Source organism: Coregonus clupeaformis, chromosome 30, assembly GCF_020615455.1.
Source record: "Coregonus clupeaformis isolate EN_2021a chromosome 30, ASM2061545v1, whole genome shotgun sequence".
NCBI classification, from domain to species: Eukaryota; Metazoa; Chordata; class Actinopteri; order Salmoniformes; family Salmonidae; genus Coregonus; species Coregonus clupeaformis.
Window position 1 is genome coordinate 15,232,534 of NC_059221.1, and position 16,781 is coordinate 15,249,314.

General features: G+C 46.7%; 2 protein-coding genes across 2 annotated transcripts; one reads left to right on the top strand and one right to left on the bottom strand.

Moving 5' to 3' along the window:
* The first annotated feature begins 507 nt into the window (after positions 1–507).
* On the top strand, positions 508–4,618 carry gpr182 (G protein-coupled receptor 182). Its single transcript, XM_041856653.2, has 2 exons — positions 508–706; positions 2,421–4,618. The coding sequence occupies exon 2, from the start codon at positions 2,424–2,426 to the stop codon at positions 3,513–3,515; it is 1,092 nt and encodes a 363-aa protein (XP_041712587.1). The 5' UTR covers positions 508–706; positions 2,421–2,423; the 3' UTR covers positions 3,516–4,618.
* Positions 4,619–8,616: 3,998 nt separating this feature from the next.
* Positions 8,617–13,253, bottom strand: LOC121546495 (zinc finger and BTB domain-containing protein 39-like). Its single transcript, XM_045209380.1, has 3 exons — positions 13,142–13,253; positions 10,357–12,082; positions 8,617–10,151 (listed from the first exon to the last, which is right to left on the bottom strand). The coding sequence occupies exons 2-3, from the start codon at positions 12,043–12,045 to the stop codon at positions 9,204–9,206; spliced, it is 2,637 nt and encodes an 878-aa protein (XP_045065315.1). The 5' UTR covers positions 12,046–12,082; positions 13,142–13,253; the 3' UTR covers positions 8,617–9,203.
* Positions 13,254–16,781: the final 3,528 nt, after the last annotated feature.

Genomic DNA, 16,781 nt, shown 5'->3' on the forward strand with positions numbered 1-16,781 from the left:
AAATAATCCAAGCCTGATGATGAGTTGGTTATTTGAATCAACCGTGTAGTGCTAGGGCAAAAACCAAAACGTGCACCCAGGGTGGGCCCCAGGACCGACTTTGGGAAACCCTATGCAAAATAACAATAGGACAACCACACTCTCACCAAGCTCTAAGAAACATACGGTTCTCAGAACGTTATGTGCTAATGTTATGTGGGGGGCGGCAGGCAGCCTGGCAGGTAGGAGCGTTGAGCCATGGTCACGTTGACCCCAGAGCTGCTTCCCATACGGCACCCTACTCCCTATATAGTGCACTAGTTTTGACCATGGCAAAAAAAAGTGTTGCACTAAATGGCGGAAAGGGTGACATTTGGGTCATGGGCCAGTATTTGGCCCCTGGCAGCCCCACAGCCATCAAAGCTTTCCTGCCCTACCCTGCTCTGCACCACCAAGCTCCACCCCATTTCTTAGGATGTCCTGTCAACTCTGGCTCTGAGGGACGGGGGGATGAATGAGGGGAGGAGAAAGCTTCATCTAGCACTCCAGTCTGCCAAATCTAAGCACTGATTCTCCAGGATCACTGAGCCAGTACTGTCTTCTTGCTCCTCCAAGACACAGCTAGCTTCCCAAGCAGGCAGGCAGACCAGCAGAACCGCCTGCCCTGAGGGACCTTCCCTCACCACCCATCATCTATCGCTAGGCACTCCGCCCGCAGCACATCAAGGTACTGTATGGATGACAACTGTTCTTCACCTCAAGTAGAATTTGCAATGATTTGAGTTTAGACTTGATAGTCTGAGAGTGATATATGAAAAAGTTAATTTGTGAATATTCATATTTATTCTTTCATTCTCTCATTATACTATACACAAAGTAATTTATTCATACAGAAATATCTTGAGTCAATAAGTATTTTTAACCCCTTTGATATGGCAAGCCTAAATAAGTTCAGGAGTAAAAATGTGCTTAACACTTCAAAATAATAAGTTGCATGGACTCACTCTGTGTGCAATAATAGTATTAAACATGTTTTTTTTATGACTACCTCATCTCTGTACCCCACACATACAATTATCTGTAAGGTCCCTCAGTTGAGCAGTGAATTTCAAACAGATTTAACCATAAAGACCAGGGAGGTTTTCCAATGCCTCGCAAAGAAGGGCACCTATTGGTAGACATTGAATATCCCTTTGAGCATGGTGAAGTTATTAATTACACTTTGGAGGGTGTATCAATACACCCAGTCACTACAAAGACACAGGTGTCCTTCCTAACTCAATTTCCAGAGGAAGGAAACCGCTCAGGGATTTCACCATGAGGCACAATACTAACCTGATTGACAGAGTGAAAAGAAGGAAGCCTGTACAGAATTAAAATATTCCAAAACATGCATTCTGTGTTTAACAAGGCACTAAAGTAATACTGCAAAAAATGTGGCAAAGCAATGAACTTTTTGTCCTGAATACAAAGTGTTATGTTTTGGGCAAATCCAATACAACACATTACTGAGTACCACTCTCCATATTTTCAAGCATAGTGGTGATCGTTAAGGACTGGGATAAAAAAGAAACAAAATGGAACTAATCACAGGCAAAATCCTAGAGGAAAACCTGGTTCAGTCTGCTTTCCACCAGACACTGGGAGATGAATTCACCTTTCAGCAGGACAATAACCTAAAACAAAAGGCCAAATCCACACTGGAGTTGCTTACCAAGAAGACAGTGAATGTTCCTGAGTGGCCGAGTTAAAGTTTTAGCATTTCGCTACACCCGCGATTACGTCTGCTAAATATCTGTGTGCAACCAATAACATTTGATTTGATTTGACTTAAATCTACTTGAAAATCTATGGCAAGACTGGAAAATGGTTGTCTAGCAATGATCATCAACCAATTTGACAGAGCTTGAAGAATTTTGGAAAATAATAATGGTCAGATGTTGCACAATCTAGGAGTGAAAAGCTCTTACCCAGAAAGACTCACAGCTGTAATCACTGCCAAAGCTGCTTCTACAAAGTATTGAAATGGGTGTAAATACTTATGTAAATTAGATATTTCTGTATTTCATTTTAAAATAATTTGTTAACATTTCTAAAAACATGTTTTCACTTTGTCATGATGGGATATTGTGTGTATAAAATAAATCAATTTAGTCCATTTTGAATTCAGGCTGTAACAACAAAATGTGTAATAAATCAAGGGGTATGAATACTTTCTGAAGTCACTGTAGATTACAAACTTATTCCTGACAATTCTATGGAGAGAAATGCTCCTCACATCTCATCTTGTAGGCTACATTAGCAAACTCAAAACCAACCAGAAATCCATGTTTTAACAATGCACGTCCTCCACTGCTTACATTATATAATGACTGACTATAATCTGATTAGCCCAATACTAAACTCCTTACACAGCTAACCATTTCCTCTGCTTTCAACAGAACATGAACGAATTCGACTTCCACAACTCCTCATTTAATTTCTTCAATGGCACACCCTGGTTTGTCTACGAATGCACCATCAACCTGGATAAGGACTATCGGAGGATCGCCCTGTTTCTGCTCTACCTGCTGCTGTTCATGGTGGGGCTGGCTGAGAACACCCTGGTGGTGTGGGTCAACTGGCGCCGGCGCCATTCGGCCAACGGCGTCTTGTTCTGTGTCATCAACGTGAGCCTGTCGGACCTGATGGTGGTTTTAATGATGCCCTTCTTCATGCTGGAGGTGACCATGGACAAGGTGTGGCTGTGGGGCCGCTTCCTGTGTAAAGTCACCCACCTCATCTACGTGGTCAACTTCTACAGCAGCTCATTCTTCCTGGCTTTCATGACCTTGGAGCGCTACCTGTCCCTGTCCAGGCCCTCATCTCCTGCCTGCTTCCCCGTGGCCAGGCGTCGCCGTTGGCTACTCTGTGGTGGTCTCTGGCTCTTCTCCCTGTTCCTGGCTCTGCTGGAGAACTTCCACATGGACCTGCTGGAGTGGGACGAGCCCGGCTGCTACATGCTGCCAGAGAACAACTACACTGAGTGGTTCGTCTCCATATCCTTCCTCTGCCTCATCTTCCAGTTCCTGGTCCCGGTCTCCATCATCGTCACCTGTAACGTGCTGATCGCCCGGGCGGTGCGTTCCGCTCCAGACGTGCAGGGAAGACGGGATGTGTGGCTGGTGCATGTGTACTCCCTGGTGTTTGTCCTCTGCTGGCTGCCGTACCACATGGTCATGTTCCTGATGATGGTGGATGATCTGGACCCTCACGTGTTCAGCTGCAACACAGTGGAGGTGCTCTACTTCTCCTACAGTGTGGTCCAGTGCCTATCCCTCTTCCACTGCATTGCCAACCCAGTCCTCTACAACTTTCTAAGCAAGAGCTTCCGCACCAACCTGATCAACGCTGTGGTCCACTATGTACCCAGGGAGGGCCCAGGAGGGTCGAATCCCCAAGAAACTGCACCCAACGCAAGAGGACCAGACACGGGCAAGAAGGAACGCAAGCTTAGCAACATGAGTACCAGCCATTCTGACGTTGCTGCCTCGTAGAAAAAGGAAGCATCATAGTGTCACATTGAGACTTAACTAGCCATCATCACTGAAGGACAATGGAGGAAAGAAAATTAAAAAAAACTAACTGAAGCATGTGCTGCTTTCACAGGCTAAAAGACAAGAAGCCTCCTAACAGTCTCTGCTGTTGATGACTTGGCTCCAGATTGTCCACCCTACTCCCAAAGTATGCACTTGCACACTCCCTGTCATGGATTTTAAAGCATTTGATTAGTGTAAGCATTGCCTGGAGGGAGTTTCCATCATTGTTAAATCCATGACAGGGAGTGTGCAAGTGCACACTTTTGGAGAAGTGTGGAGATTAGGGATGCAGCCTTGGTCACTAAGCAATAGTAATGTAAATGATGGGCTGACAAACACTCAGTGTCCCTCTCATAATCTGTCTCCTGTTTTCACATGATCCTGTTTTTCAGCCCATCAATGTTGTAAACAGAGGAAGGAAGGAAACATTTACAGATTTTTTTCCATCTTTAACTCCCACAGGAACTTATGGCACCAATGTCTAGGAACTTCTGGAGGACAGAATTACAGTCATTACGTCACAGGGTGAAGAGGAATGCTTCCTCGGAAACAAACATTTTCCTCTGTGCAACACAGATAAGATTGATCCTAATAACTACTGAGTATAAACAACTTGTACAAATGTTGAAATGTAACTGATGAATATAAAACAATTTTGATTACAAAAACATATAAACACGTCTTAATTTCCACACAGTAACATCCATATTTAACAAATGCTCTGATTGTATTTAACTATATATTTTTAAAGCTGCTGAATTTGTAAATGTGTTGGATGCTGAATGATGTCACCTGTTACATTCAATAAAAGTATTTCAAACAGAATGATTGTGTATTATAAAAGTAATCAACTTGTCCTTTTGATGACTTCTCAATAGGGACAACACTATGAATATCTCATAGTATTTCTATATGGGCTGGTATCCCGGTATCCCAAAGGAGATTCTCCATTGAGCTTGCTTTTTAGTCCAGGACTGGGCTTAATCTGTGTCTGGGAAACTGCCCCAAATGTAATAACTTTTTATTGTATGTGGTAATAAATACACAATCACTGTCCTCATTATTTTAGTTGAATACTGGCCTATTTGCTTTCACTGGGAAGTCTGTTGGTTTAATGATGTTGACATGGTGATAAGTGGAGGGAGAAAAGGCATAGGTTTCACTCTGCATACGGCACAATGGGAGGAAGCAGCATACCTAGAGCAGAACAGGGTTCTAGATGCAAAGGTCATCTATCCCTAAAGCAGGAACTAGATAAACGCTTTCAATTGTTTATAACTGCATATGCATCATTAAAATGTGATGATGAATGTAGTATTCTGTGGCAGTGGACGTCATAATAAACTCAGCAAAAAAAGAAAAGTCCCTTTTTCAGGACCCTGTCTTTCAAAGATCATTTGTAAAAATCAAAATAACTTCACAGATCTTCATCGTAATGGGCTTAAACACAGTTTCCCATGCTTGTTCAATGAACCATAAACAATTAATGAACATGCACCTGTGGAACGGTCGTTAAGACACTAACAGCTTACAGAAGGTAGGCAATTAAGGTCACAGTTATGAAATCTTAGGACACTAAAGAGGCCTTTCTACTGACTCTGAAAAACACCAAAAGAAAGTTGCCTAGGGTCCCTGCTCATCTGCGTGAACGTGCCTTAGGCATGCTGCAAGGAGGCATGAGAACTGCAGATGTGGCCAGGGCAATAAATTGCAATGTCCGTACTGTGAGACACCTAAGACAGCGCTACAGGGAGACAGGACGGACAGCTGATCGTCCTCGCAGTGGCAGACCACGTGTAACAACACCTGCACAGGATCGGTACATCCGAACATCACACCTGCGGGACAGGTACAGGATGGCAATAACAGTTACACCAGGAACGCACAATCCCTCCATCAGTGCTCAGACTGTCCGCAATAGGCTGAGAGAGGCTGGACTGAGGGCTTGTAGGCCTGTTGTAAGGCAGGTCCTCACCAGACATCACCGGCAACAACGTCGCCTATGGGCACAAACCCACCGTCGCTGGACCAGACAGGACTGGCAAAAAGTGCTCTTCACTGACGAGTCGCGGTTTTGTCTCACCAGGGGTGATGGTCGGATTCGCGTTTATCGTCGAAGGAATGAGCGTTACACTGAGGCCTGTATTCTGGAGCGGGATCCATTTGGAGGTGGAGGGTCCATCATGGTCTGGGGCGGTGTGTCACAGCATCATCGGACTGAGCTTGTTGTCATTGCAGGCAATCTCAACGCTGTGCGTTACAGGGAAGACATCCTCCTCCCTCATGTGGTACCCTTCCTGCAGGCTCATCCTGACATGACCCTCCAGCATGACAATGCCACCAGCCATACTGCTCATTCTGTGCGTGATTTCCTGCAAGACATCAATGTCAGTGTTCTGCCATGGCCAGCGAAGAGCCCGGATCTCAATCCCATTGAGCACGTCTGGGACCTGTTGGATTGGAGGGTGAGGGCTAGGGCCATTCCCCCCAGAAATGTCCGGGAACTTGCAGGTGCCTTGGCGGAAGACTGGGGTAACATCTCACAGCAAGAACTGGCTAATCTGGTGCAGTCCATGAGGAGGAGATGCACTGCAGTACTTAATGCAGCTGGTGGCCACACCATATACTGACTGTTACTTTTGATTTTGACCTCCCCCCCCCCACCCTTTGTTCTGGGACACATTATTCAATTTCTGTTAGTCACATGTCTGTGGAACTTGTTCAGTTTATGTCTCAGTTGTTGAATCTTGTTATGTTCATACAAATATTTACACATGTTAAGTTTTGATTTGACAGTGAGAGGATGTTTTTTTTTTTGCTGAGTTTATATTAAATGCAATGAAGAAAAATCAAGCCTAGGTCTAAAAGTTACAATATAATGAGATTCTCAAAAAAAAATTCTGATGTTTACTTTATTCTTTACAGAACTAGAAACTACACTGAACACAAATATAACTGCAATATAAAACAATTTTAAAGATTTTACTGAAATGAATTAATTTCAATTGAAATGAATTAATTAGGCCCTAATCTATGGATTTCACATGACTGGGAATACAGATATGCATACGTTGGCCACAACTACCTTTAAAAAATAAAAGTAGGGGCGTGGATCAGAAAACCAGTCTGGTGTGACCACCATTTGCCTCATGCAGCTCAACACATCTCCTTCACATAGAGTTGATCAGAATGTTGATTGTGGCCTGTGGAATGTTGTCCCACTCCTCTTCAATGGCTGTATGAAGTTGCTGGATGTTGGCGGGAACTGGAACACTCTGTTGTACACATCGATCCAGAGCATCCCAAACATGCTCAAATGGGTGACATGTCTGGTGAATATGCAGGCCATGGAAGAACTTGGACATTTTCAGCTTCCAGGAATTGTGTACAGATCCTTGCGACATGGGGCAGTACATTATCATGCTGAAACATGAGGTGATGGCGGCAGATGAATGGCACAACAATGGGCCTCAGCATCTCGTCACGGTGTCCATAGCTTATGCCTTCCCATACCATAACCCCACCGCCACCATGGGGCACTCTGTTCACACTGTGAGCAGAATGGCCATCGAAGGTGAGCATTTGCCCACTGAAGTCGGTTACGACGCCGAACTGCAGTCAGGTCAAAACCCTGGTGAGGACGACGAGCACGCAGATGAGCTTCCCTGAGACAGTTTCTGACAGTTTGTGCAGAAATTCTTCGGTTGTGCAAACCCACAGTTTCATCAGCTGTCTGGGTGGCTGGTCTCAGACGATCCCCCAGGTGAAGAAGCCGGATGTGGAGGTCCGTATTGCCATATTCTCTAAAATGACATTGGAGGTGGCTTATGGTAGAGAATTGAGCATTCAATTATCTGGCAACAGCTCTGGTGGACATTCCTGCAGTCAGCATGCCAATTGCACGCTCCCTCAAAACTTGAGACATCTGTGGAAATTGTGTTGTGTGACAAAACTGCACATTTTAGAGCAGCCTTTTATTGTCCCCAGCACAAGGTGCAGCTGTGTAATGATCATGCTGTTTAATCAGCTTCTTGATATGTCACACCTGTCAGGTGGATGGATGATCTTGGCAAAAGAGAAATGCTCACTAACAGGGATGTAAACTAATTTGTGCACAAAATCTGAGAGAAATAAGTATGGAACATTTCTGTGAACTTTTATTTCATGGGATCAACACTGTACATGTTGCGTTTATATTTTTGTTCAGTATAGATAATGGAAAACGTTCATAGTTCTCACTAAAAAAGTACATACAATTTACAATTAAAAAACAGCATTAATAGAATAAATAGTTTCATAAAGAGGTAAGACACCAAATAGAACACAAACATGAGTTGAGTTTAAATATCATCATATCCAAAGTATGCACTTGAAGGACCACAAGTCTACAGAGCACAATACTCATAATGTAGTGCTTTTAAAATGCTGAGACACGGCACACGTGATTTCATGTGAATTTTAAACCACTTGTGTGACTTAATGGCACTGTGTGTTTGGAAACCACCGTTCGTTAGTTCATATCATCTGATCACTAATACATACAGTCTACATGAACTACAGTATCATGTTTGCATTATAGTCTATCACTACAGAAGTAAAATGCTTGGAGGAAAACACACCTAAATGGTTTCCTAGGGAACTGATATAGTAAGGCCTCATTCATCCTCATTCTTCGGTTACAAAGTACAGTATGACTGGTCAGGTACACTTAAAGGTCCAATGCAGCCGTTTTTATCTCAATATCAAATAATTTCTGGGTAACAATTAAGTAACTTACTGTGATTATTGTCAATTAAAATGGTCAAAAATAAACTAAAATAGCTTCTTAGCAAAGAGCAATTTCTCAAGCAATAATTTTGCTAGGACTGTCTGAGGGGAAAAATTAAAACTAGCAGTAATTGGTAGAGAGGTTTGGAACTTTTTCTTATTGGTCTATTAAGTAATTTACCGTCTGGTGATGTCACCAGGTAGGCCAAAACTCCATCCCACCAAAACAGGCTGGAATTTCAGGCGGTCTTTTCAAACAGTTATTTTCACAAACATAATTTTCACAATATTATTCCAACCTCATAATGTGGAAATATATATAAAACACAGGAAAATCACGTTTTTGACTGCACTGGGCCTTTAACGCTTGGTGCACAGTGGTAAATATGGTGTTTCACTCAGACAGACACGCAGATGGTCCATCATGTGTTTCATATATAAATGGATACATGAACATGGAGCTTAACTGACAGAAAAACAACACTTTTTGTAAAGCAGAGTAATAATATACTTTTTAGGAAAAGCCAAAATGGACTTGCCTTGAAAACAGCTTGCAGACAGTAAACAGTAACAAGTCCTTCTTTCAATAGACAACAATGCATACACTGCCACCAAGTGGCTAAGCTACTTCCAAGAAAGAAGATGATGTCCTTTTCTGTTACACTATGCTACAAAACTGGTCTCAAATACAGACATAAAACAAGTTAAATACATTCCACAAGTCTATAGATATGGTCCACAACCAGAGAGAGAGAAAGAGAGAGGGAGAGAGAGAAGAGAAGGAGCATGACAGACAAGCACACAGACAAAAAAAAGACGTGGGGAATAAAAGGAAGTGAAAGAGAGACGAAGGCAGAGCGACACCAGAGGAGTAGCTGATCAGGTGTCCAGGGCGGGGAGGGGTTCTTTGGAGTGGTCATTGTACATGAAAGTCTGCTCTATATTGAAGTCTGCAGGCAGGTGGTCCTTGTGGATCTCCATGTGGGAGGAAACCAGCTTGAGTGTGGAGAAATACAGGCCGCAGACGGTGCAGCGGTACATGAGTGCCCCGGCGTGGGTCTTCAGGTGGCAGATCATGGTCGAGCGGCCTCGGAAGAACCTCAGGCACACCTTGCACTGGTACGGCTTCTCCCCAGTGTGGATGCGCAGGTGGTAGGTGAACTCGCCAGAGTGGGCAAAGTGTTTGCCGCAGAACCGACAGCGGTACCATTTCACCCGGGGGATGGTGGCACCCATGGCCGACCCACCCATGCTAGAGGAGTTCCCATTGGACAGGAGGCCTGCGGAGAAGCCAGACGCCACAGCCCCCTGAAGCAGCTTGTCTGAGAGGCTGAAGGAGCCCATCCCCAGGCCGAAGCCCATGTTGCCCAGCTTCCCCAGGCTGCCAGCCTCCAGGGGGGAGGAGGAGGAGCAGGAGTACTCCATCTGCTCAGCCTTACGTTTCCCTGTCCACCCCTGGCTGCCCTGGCCCTGGGGCTGGGTCTCGTTGGTGTGAAAGCTCAGGTGGTACTGGAAGGCTGTGCCAGAGCGGAAGGTCTGTGGGCATAAGAAGCAACGCAGCTCCTCCTCTCCCTCTGCCCTGGCTGCTTTATGAGCCCTCATGGCCTCTCTGTCCGTTGCTGCCTCCTCGGCATGCAGGGCCATGTGTCTGTCCAGCAGAGGGCGATCCAGGAAGCCGCAGGCGCAGAGCGGGCAGGAGTAGACTGGCAGGGAGAGGTGGGTGAGGGCGTGCCACAGCAGGGCACACAGGGAGGGCTGGGGCAGCTGGCACACACCACAGCTCAGTGACTGGATAGACACGTGACTCAGCAGGTGATCCCTGATGACCTGGTTGAAGGAGAGAGACAATACAATATGTCATCAACACAAGGAGGGATAACAGACAGGTGTCTTAGCCACTACAATGCAATAGGTGTACTCTTGAGTTCAGTGAATTTGTTTGAGCTGTCAGTCTCTATATTTCACCATTGCCATTAGCCAAAACACGTGCCCAATCACCCAGGAAAAGTGAAGCAAATCAAACCACACTGACCTGGAAATCCTTGGTGAGGGCTTTGTTACAGACGGCACACTGCAGCTCCCCGTTGTGCCCCTGGGTGGCATTGTGGAGCTGACTGGGGAGGGTGTACCTAGCAGCCGCCTGGCGTCTGTGGCGTACCAGCTTGGCCTGGCTGCAGAACTGGAGATGACACATGTCACAGGAGAACACCACATGGGACAGGGCGTGGGTGATGCCGGCCCCGCGGTCCCCGGGGAAAGATGCCCCACACACCCTGCAGGTCCCTGTCTCGGTGAGGTGAGTCTCCGCGTGGGCCCTCAGGGCAGCAGAGTCTGTTAACAGTGCCATCCCACAGGCTTTACACGCCACCATACCTGACATCTGGCCAGGGTTCACTCCCTCTCTGCTAACCACTGCTCCATTCTCCACACACACCAAGTCCTCATCTTCATCGTCCTCCTCATCGTCCTCCTCCTCCATGTAGTTCTCGTCATCGCTCAGCTCAATGACGTCTTCAGCCAGGGGTCTCCACTGCTCCCCTCCTCCGTCAGTCCCTTCTTCATCTCCCTGCAGCTGCTCTCTCTCTTCCTCGTTGTCGTCATCATTATCTTCATCCTCCTCCCCTTCGAAGATGACCCCTGTCACCCCTGTGTGGCCACAGCTGACCCCACCCACCCCGCCCTCTACCACCCCCAACTGCAGACTGTCCAGCGTGTCTCCAGAGGAGGAGGGGGCGCAGGGAGCCTCCACCCCACAGAACCCCCCTCCAAGCTGGGCTGACGGGTAAGGGAAGGAGCAGGCGTCAGACACACATGGAGGTAGAGAACCAGCTCTACTCCCACTAGCTACCATCTGTTCCTCCTCACCATTACCAACCCCATCTCCCATCATCACCTCCACCCCCTCCTCAGTCTTCAGCCGCAGGGGAAGGGGAGGTCCTGGGGTGGCCCCAACAGCTACAGTGGAGAGACTACCTACTGAACTCTGCTGATCTCCAGCCAGCTGTAGCCGTTTGTCTTCGGCCATCTGTCCATCGCCCATCTGTCCATAGCCCAGGTGAGACTGCTCATCCTCTGTTTTGAGGGGCAGGGACAGAGTGGCTGTGTGTCCACCACCCCGGCCCAGCCTGGCCACCCTGCTGCCCTGGGGGAGAGGGAGAGGTGATGGTGCTGCCGCAGGGGTAGGAGCAGCCGAGGGACCAGCAGATGACGACAGAGAGGAACAAGATGCTGCAGACGACGAGCACATTGATGACCCAGCTGCAGCAGCAACCATGTCAGGGTCCAGGTCTCCATTCGCCACACAGTCTGCAGAGCCTGAGCCCAGCTGCTGCAGGTCAGGGAAGGTAGTGTGACAGGCTCGCACCAGATCTCTCACCCCCAGCCTCTCTGCCAGCTCATACAGCACCCCTACATCTATCAGGTCTGTGAAGATCTCTCCGGTGTAGATGAACGTCAGCACCTTCTCAAAGTTGGCCGGGGACACAAAGTCCAGAGAGTATGTTGTCGTGGCTCCGGCTCCAGAAGTTCCGATCTGGTTTCCCCTACCTGAGAACAGGCTGCGGAAGTGTGTCCCGGCGCAGGCAAGCACTGCACGGTGCACTGTGAAGGAGCGGCTCCTCACCTGGAGGATGACATCACAGAAGAGGCGGGAGAGACGGCAGTGATTGAGCTCGGTGAGGAGGCCGGCGGCATGGCCTGAGCCCTGCAGCCGGATCCTCATCCCTCCCTGGCAGTGTCACTCACAGCTCAGAGCCCAACTATGAGAAGATACAAGGGGAAACCATCAGCGTCATTGTCAGTGGTGAAAAATACTTAAGTAAAAATACTTTAATGTACTAGTTAAGTACTTTTTTGGTATCAGTACTTTATTATTTATATTTTTTGACTACTTTTACTTCACTACATTCCAAAAGAAAATAATGTACATTTTACTCCATAAATTTTCCCTGACACCCAAAAGTACTTGTTACATTTTGAATGCTTAGCAGAACAGTAAATGGTCTAATTCACACACTTATCAAGAGAACAACCCTGGTTATCCCTACTGCCTCTGATCTGGTGGACTCACTAAACACAAATGCTTCATTTAATTTTTAAAACAAAAAAATTGTGCCATCTGGCTTGCTTAATATAAGGAATTTTAAATGATTCATTTAAAAAAAAACTTTTGATACTTAAGTATATTTAAAGCCAAATACTTTGACTTTTACTCAAGTAGTATTTTACTGGGTGACATCAAATCAAATCAAATCAAATCTTATTTGTCACATACACGTGTTTAGCAGATGTTATAGCGGGTGTAGCGAAATGCTTTAAGAATATATACATATATGGACAAGCAATGACTTTCACTTCTACTTGAGTCATTTTCTATTAAGGCATATTTACTTTTACTCAAGTATGACAATTGGGTACTTTTTCCACCACGTCATTGTCTAACTCAGTCTGCAACAATAACAGGACTAGTAATAAACACTGTTTCTTTGTGCAACGTCCAATAATAACAAGAGCCATTGAGTGATTGTGCAGCTTTGTCACGCACGTGCTCGTAAACCAACTATTTAATACTTATTTAACTAACAGGCAGTTGTTACTGATCGAATACATCAGAAACACCAATTGCTAAAAACGAAGGAAACGTTTAACCTTTCAAGTTTCACTGAATGCTAGTTTGCTAACGTTAGCTATAGCCCGCTAACGTAGCTAGCTGCACGTCACAGTTTTCTACCAAATGCAAACCTATCACCACCTTTCTGCAAAGGTGGATAACGCTGTTCTTATGGTAAATGAAGTTATGTTGATAATATATTATTTACCAATAGAAGGCAGTATTTTCGACCATTTAGCTAACGTTTTCCCTAGCTTACGTTAATGCCAGTAGTCGCACAGCAATAACGTAAACAAAAAAAGGCCTCCAACGAGAAAGAGGCAAAGCGGAAAAAAATTATAAAAAGAGGCGAAGCGAGAGGTTTTACTCGGTTTCCACTAGATAGCACAGCCACAAAGTCAAAATTATATCCCAAAAATTAATGAAAACAAATATGAGCTTTTTGGTCTTAATTCAAGATTAGGGTTAGGCATAAGGTTAGCAGTGTGGTTGAGATTATGGTTAAGGTTAAGGTTTGGGTTAGGTTTAAAATCACATTTTAAGAAGATAAATTGTAGAAATAGGAGGGGTTTATGACTTTGTGGCTGTGGAAACTGGTGACGACCGTTTTACTCCGCCCAAAATCTGTCCACGAAAAAAAACTCACGAAGTGAGTCATTTTTGTATGGAGGTCAATGAATTTGGTCAACAAAAAATGTAATTGCTAATATGCTACTTGAGGCTTATTTGATCGAATATATGTTTCGTAATGGTTAGCTTGTTAAGAATGCACTGTATAAGTAGCACAAAAAAAACTACTTTATATCGGAGTTGTGCCTGTTGCCATACAGATATAACTCATCATGGCTATAACCCGTTTTTTAGCATGTACATTGCCATTGAGGGTCTGGGTAGCCATTTGATTAGATGTTCAGGAGTCTTATGGCTTGGGGGTAGAAGCTGTTTAGAAGCTTCTTGGACCTAGACTTGGCGCTCCGGTACCGCTTGCCGTGCGGTAGCAGAGAGAGCAGTCTATGACTAGGGTGGCTGGAGTCTTTGACAATTTTTAGGGCCTTCCTCTGACACCGCCTGGTATAGAGGTCCTGGATGGCAGGAAGCTTGGCCCCAGTGATGTACTGGGCCGTACGCACTACCCTCTGTAGTGCCTTGCGGTCGGAGGCCGAGCAGTTGCCATACCATGCAGTGATGCAACCAGTCAGGATGCTCTCAATGGTGCAGCTGTAGAAACTTTTGAGGATCTGAGGACCCATACCAAATCTTTTCAGTCTCCTTAGGGGGAATAGGTTTTGTCGTGCCCTCTTCACATTTACATTTACATTTACATTTACGTCATTTAGCAGATGCTCTTATCCAGAGCGACTTACAAATTGGTGCATTCACCTTATAGCCAGTGGGATAACGACTTGGGGGGGTGGGGGGGGGTAGAAGGATTACTTATCCTATCCCAGGTGTTCCTTAAAGAGGTGGGGTTTCAAATGTCTCCGGAAGGTGGTGAGTGACTCCGCTGTCCTGGCGTCGTGAGGGAGCTTGTTCCACCATTGGGGTGCCAGAGCAGCGAACAGTTTTGACTGGGCTGAGCGGGAACTGTGCTTCAGCAGAGGTAGGGGAGCCAGCAGGCCAGAGGTGGATGAACGCAATGCCCTCGTTTGGGTGTAGGGACTGATCAGAGCCTGAAGGTACGGAGGTGACGTTCCCCTCACAGCTCCGTAGGCAAGCACCATGGTCTTGTAGCAGATGTGAGCTTCAACTGGAAGCCAGTGTAGTGTGCAGAGGAGCGGGGTGACGTGAGAGAACTTGGGAAGGTTGAACACCAGACGGGCTGCGGCATTCTGGATGAGTTGTAGGGGTTTAATGGCACAGGCAGGGAGCCCAGCCAACAGCGAGTTGCAGTAATCCAGGCGGGAGATGACAAGTGCCTGGATTAGGACCTGTGCCGCTTCCTGTGTAAGGCAGGGTCGTACTCTCCGAATGTTGTAGAGCATGAACCTACAGGATCGGGTCACCACCTTGATGTTAGCGGAGAACGACAGGGTGTTGTCCAGGGTCACGCCAAGGCTCTTCGCACTCTGGGAGGAGGACACAACGGAGTTGTCAACCGTGATGGCGAGATCATGGAACGGGCAGTCCTTCCCGGGAGGAAGAGCAGCTCCGTCTTGCCAAGGTTCAGCTTGAGGTGGTGATCCGTCATCCATACTGATATGTCTGCCAGACATGCAGAGATGCGATTCGCCACTTGGTTATCAGAAGGGGGAAAGGAGAAGATTAGTTGTGTGTCGTCTGCGTAGCAATGATAGGAGAGGCCATGTGAGGATATGACAGAGCCAAGTGACTTGGTGTATAGCGAGAATAGGAGAGGGCCTAGAACTGAGCCCTGGGGGACACCAGTGGTGAGAGCACGTGGTGCGGAGACAGCTTCTCGCCACGCCACTTGGTAGGAGCGACCGGTCAGGTAGGACGCAATCCAAGAGTGAGCCGCGCCGGAGATGCCCAGCTCGGAGAGGGTGGAGAGGAGGATCTGATGGTTCACAGTATCAAAGGCAGCAGACAGGTCTAGAAGGACAAGAGCAGAGCAGAGGAGAGAGAGTTAGCTTTAGCGACTGTCTTGGTGTCCTTGGACCATGTTAGTTTGTTGGTGATGTGGACACTAAGGAACTTGAAGCTCTCAACCTGCTCCACTACAGCCCCGTCGATGAGAATGGGGGCATGCTCGGTCCTCTTCTTTTTCCTGTAGTCCACAATCATCTCATTTGTCTTGATCCCTATAGGCTGTCTCGTCGTTGTCGGTGATCAGGCCTATCACTGTTGTGTCATCGGCAAACTTAATGATGGTGTTGGAGTTGTGCCTGACCATGCAGTCATGAGTGAACAGGGAGTACAGGGGGGGACTGAGCACGCACCCCTGAGGGGCCCCCATGTTAAGGATCAGCGTGGCGGATGTGTTGTTACCTACCCTTACCACCTGGTGGTGGCCCGTCAGGAAGTCCAGGATCCAGTTGCAGAGTGAGGTGTTTAGTCCCAGGGTCCTTAGCTTAGTGATGAGCTTTGAGGGCACTATGGTGTTGAATGCTGAGCTGTAGTCAATGAATAGCATTCTTACATAGGTGTTCCTTTTGTCCAGGTGTGAAAGGGCAGTGTGGAGCGCAATAGAGATTGCATCATCTGTGGATCTGTTGGCGCAGTATGCAAATTGGAGTGGGTCTAGGGTTTCTGGGAAAATGGTGTTGATGTGAGCCAAGACCAGCCTTTCAAAGCACTTCATGGCTACAGATGTGAGTGCTACGGGTTGGTAGTCATTTAGGCAGGTTACCTTAGTGTTCTTGGGCACAGGGACTATGTTGGTCTGCTTGAAACATGTTGGTATTACAGACTCAGACAGGGAGAGGTTGAAAATGAAGACACTTGCCAGTTGGTCAGCGCATGCTCGGAGTACACTTCCTGGTAATCCGTCTGGCCCTGTGGCCTTGTGAATGTTGACCTGTTTAAAGGTCTTACTCACATCGGCTACAGAGAGCGTGATCACATAGTTGTCTGGAACAGCTGATGCTCTCATGCATGGTTCAGTGTTACTTGCCTCGAAGGGAGCATAGAAGTAATTTAGCTCGTCTGGTAGGCTCGTGTCACTGGGCAGCTCGCGGCTTTGCTTCCCTTTGTAGTCTGTAATAGTTTGCAAGCCCTGCCACATCCGACGAGCGTCGGAGCCAGTGTAGTACGATTAGATCTTAGTCCTGTATTGACGCTTTGCCTGTTTGATGGTTCGTCGGAGGGCATAGCGGGATTTCTTATAAGCTTCCGGGTTAGAGTCCCGCTCCTTGAAAGCGGCAGCTCTACCCTTTAGCTCAGTGCGGATG

Excerpts from the sequence above, each read along its gene's own strand:
- gpr182 (XM_041856653.2), top strand. The coding sequence starts at position 2,424 with ATGAACGAATTCGACTTCCACAACTCCTCATTTAATTTCTTCAATGGC.
- LOC121546495 (XM_045209380.1), bottom strand. The coding sequence starts at position 12,045 with ATGAGGATCCGGCTGCAGGGCTCAGGCCATGCCGCCGGCCTCCTCACC. Across the intron at positions 10,152-10,356 it reads CCCTCACCAAGGATTTCCAG|GTCATCAGGGATCACCTGCT; the intron begins GTCAGTGTGGTT and ends TCCTTCAACCAG.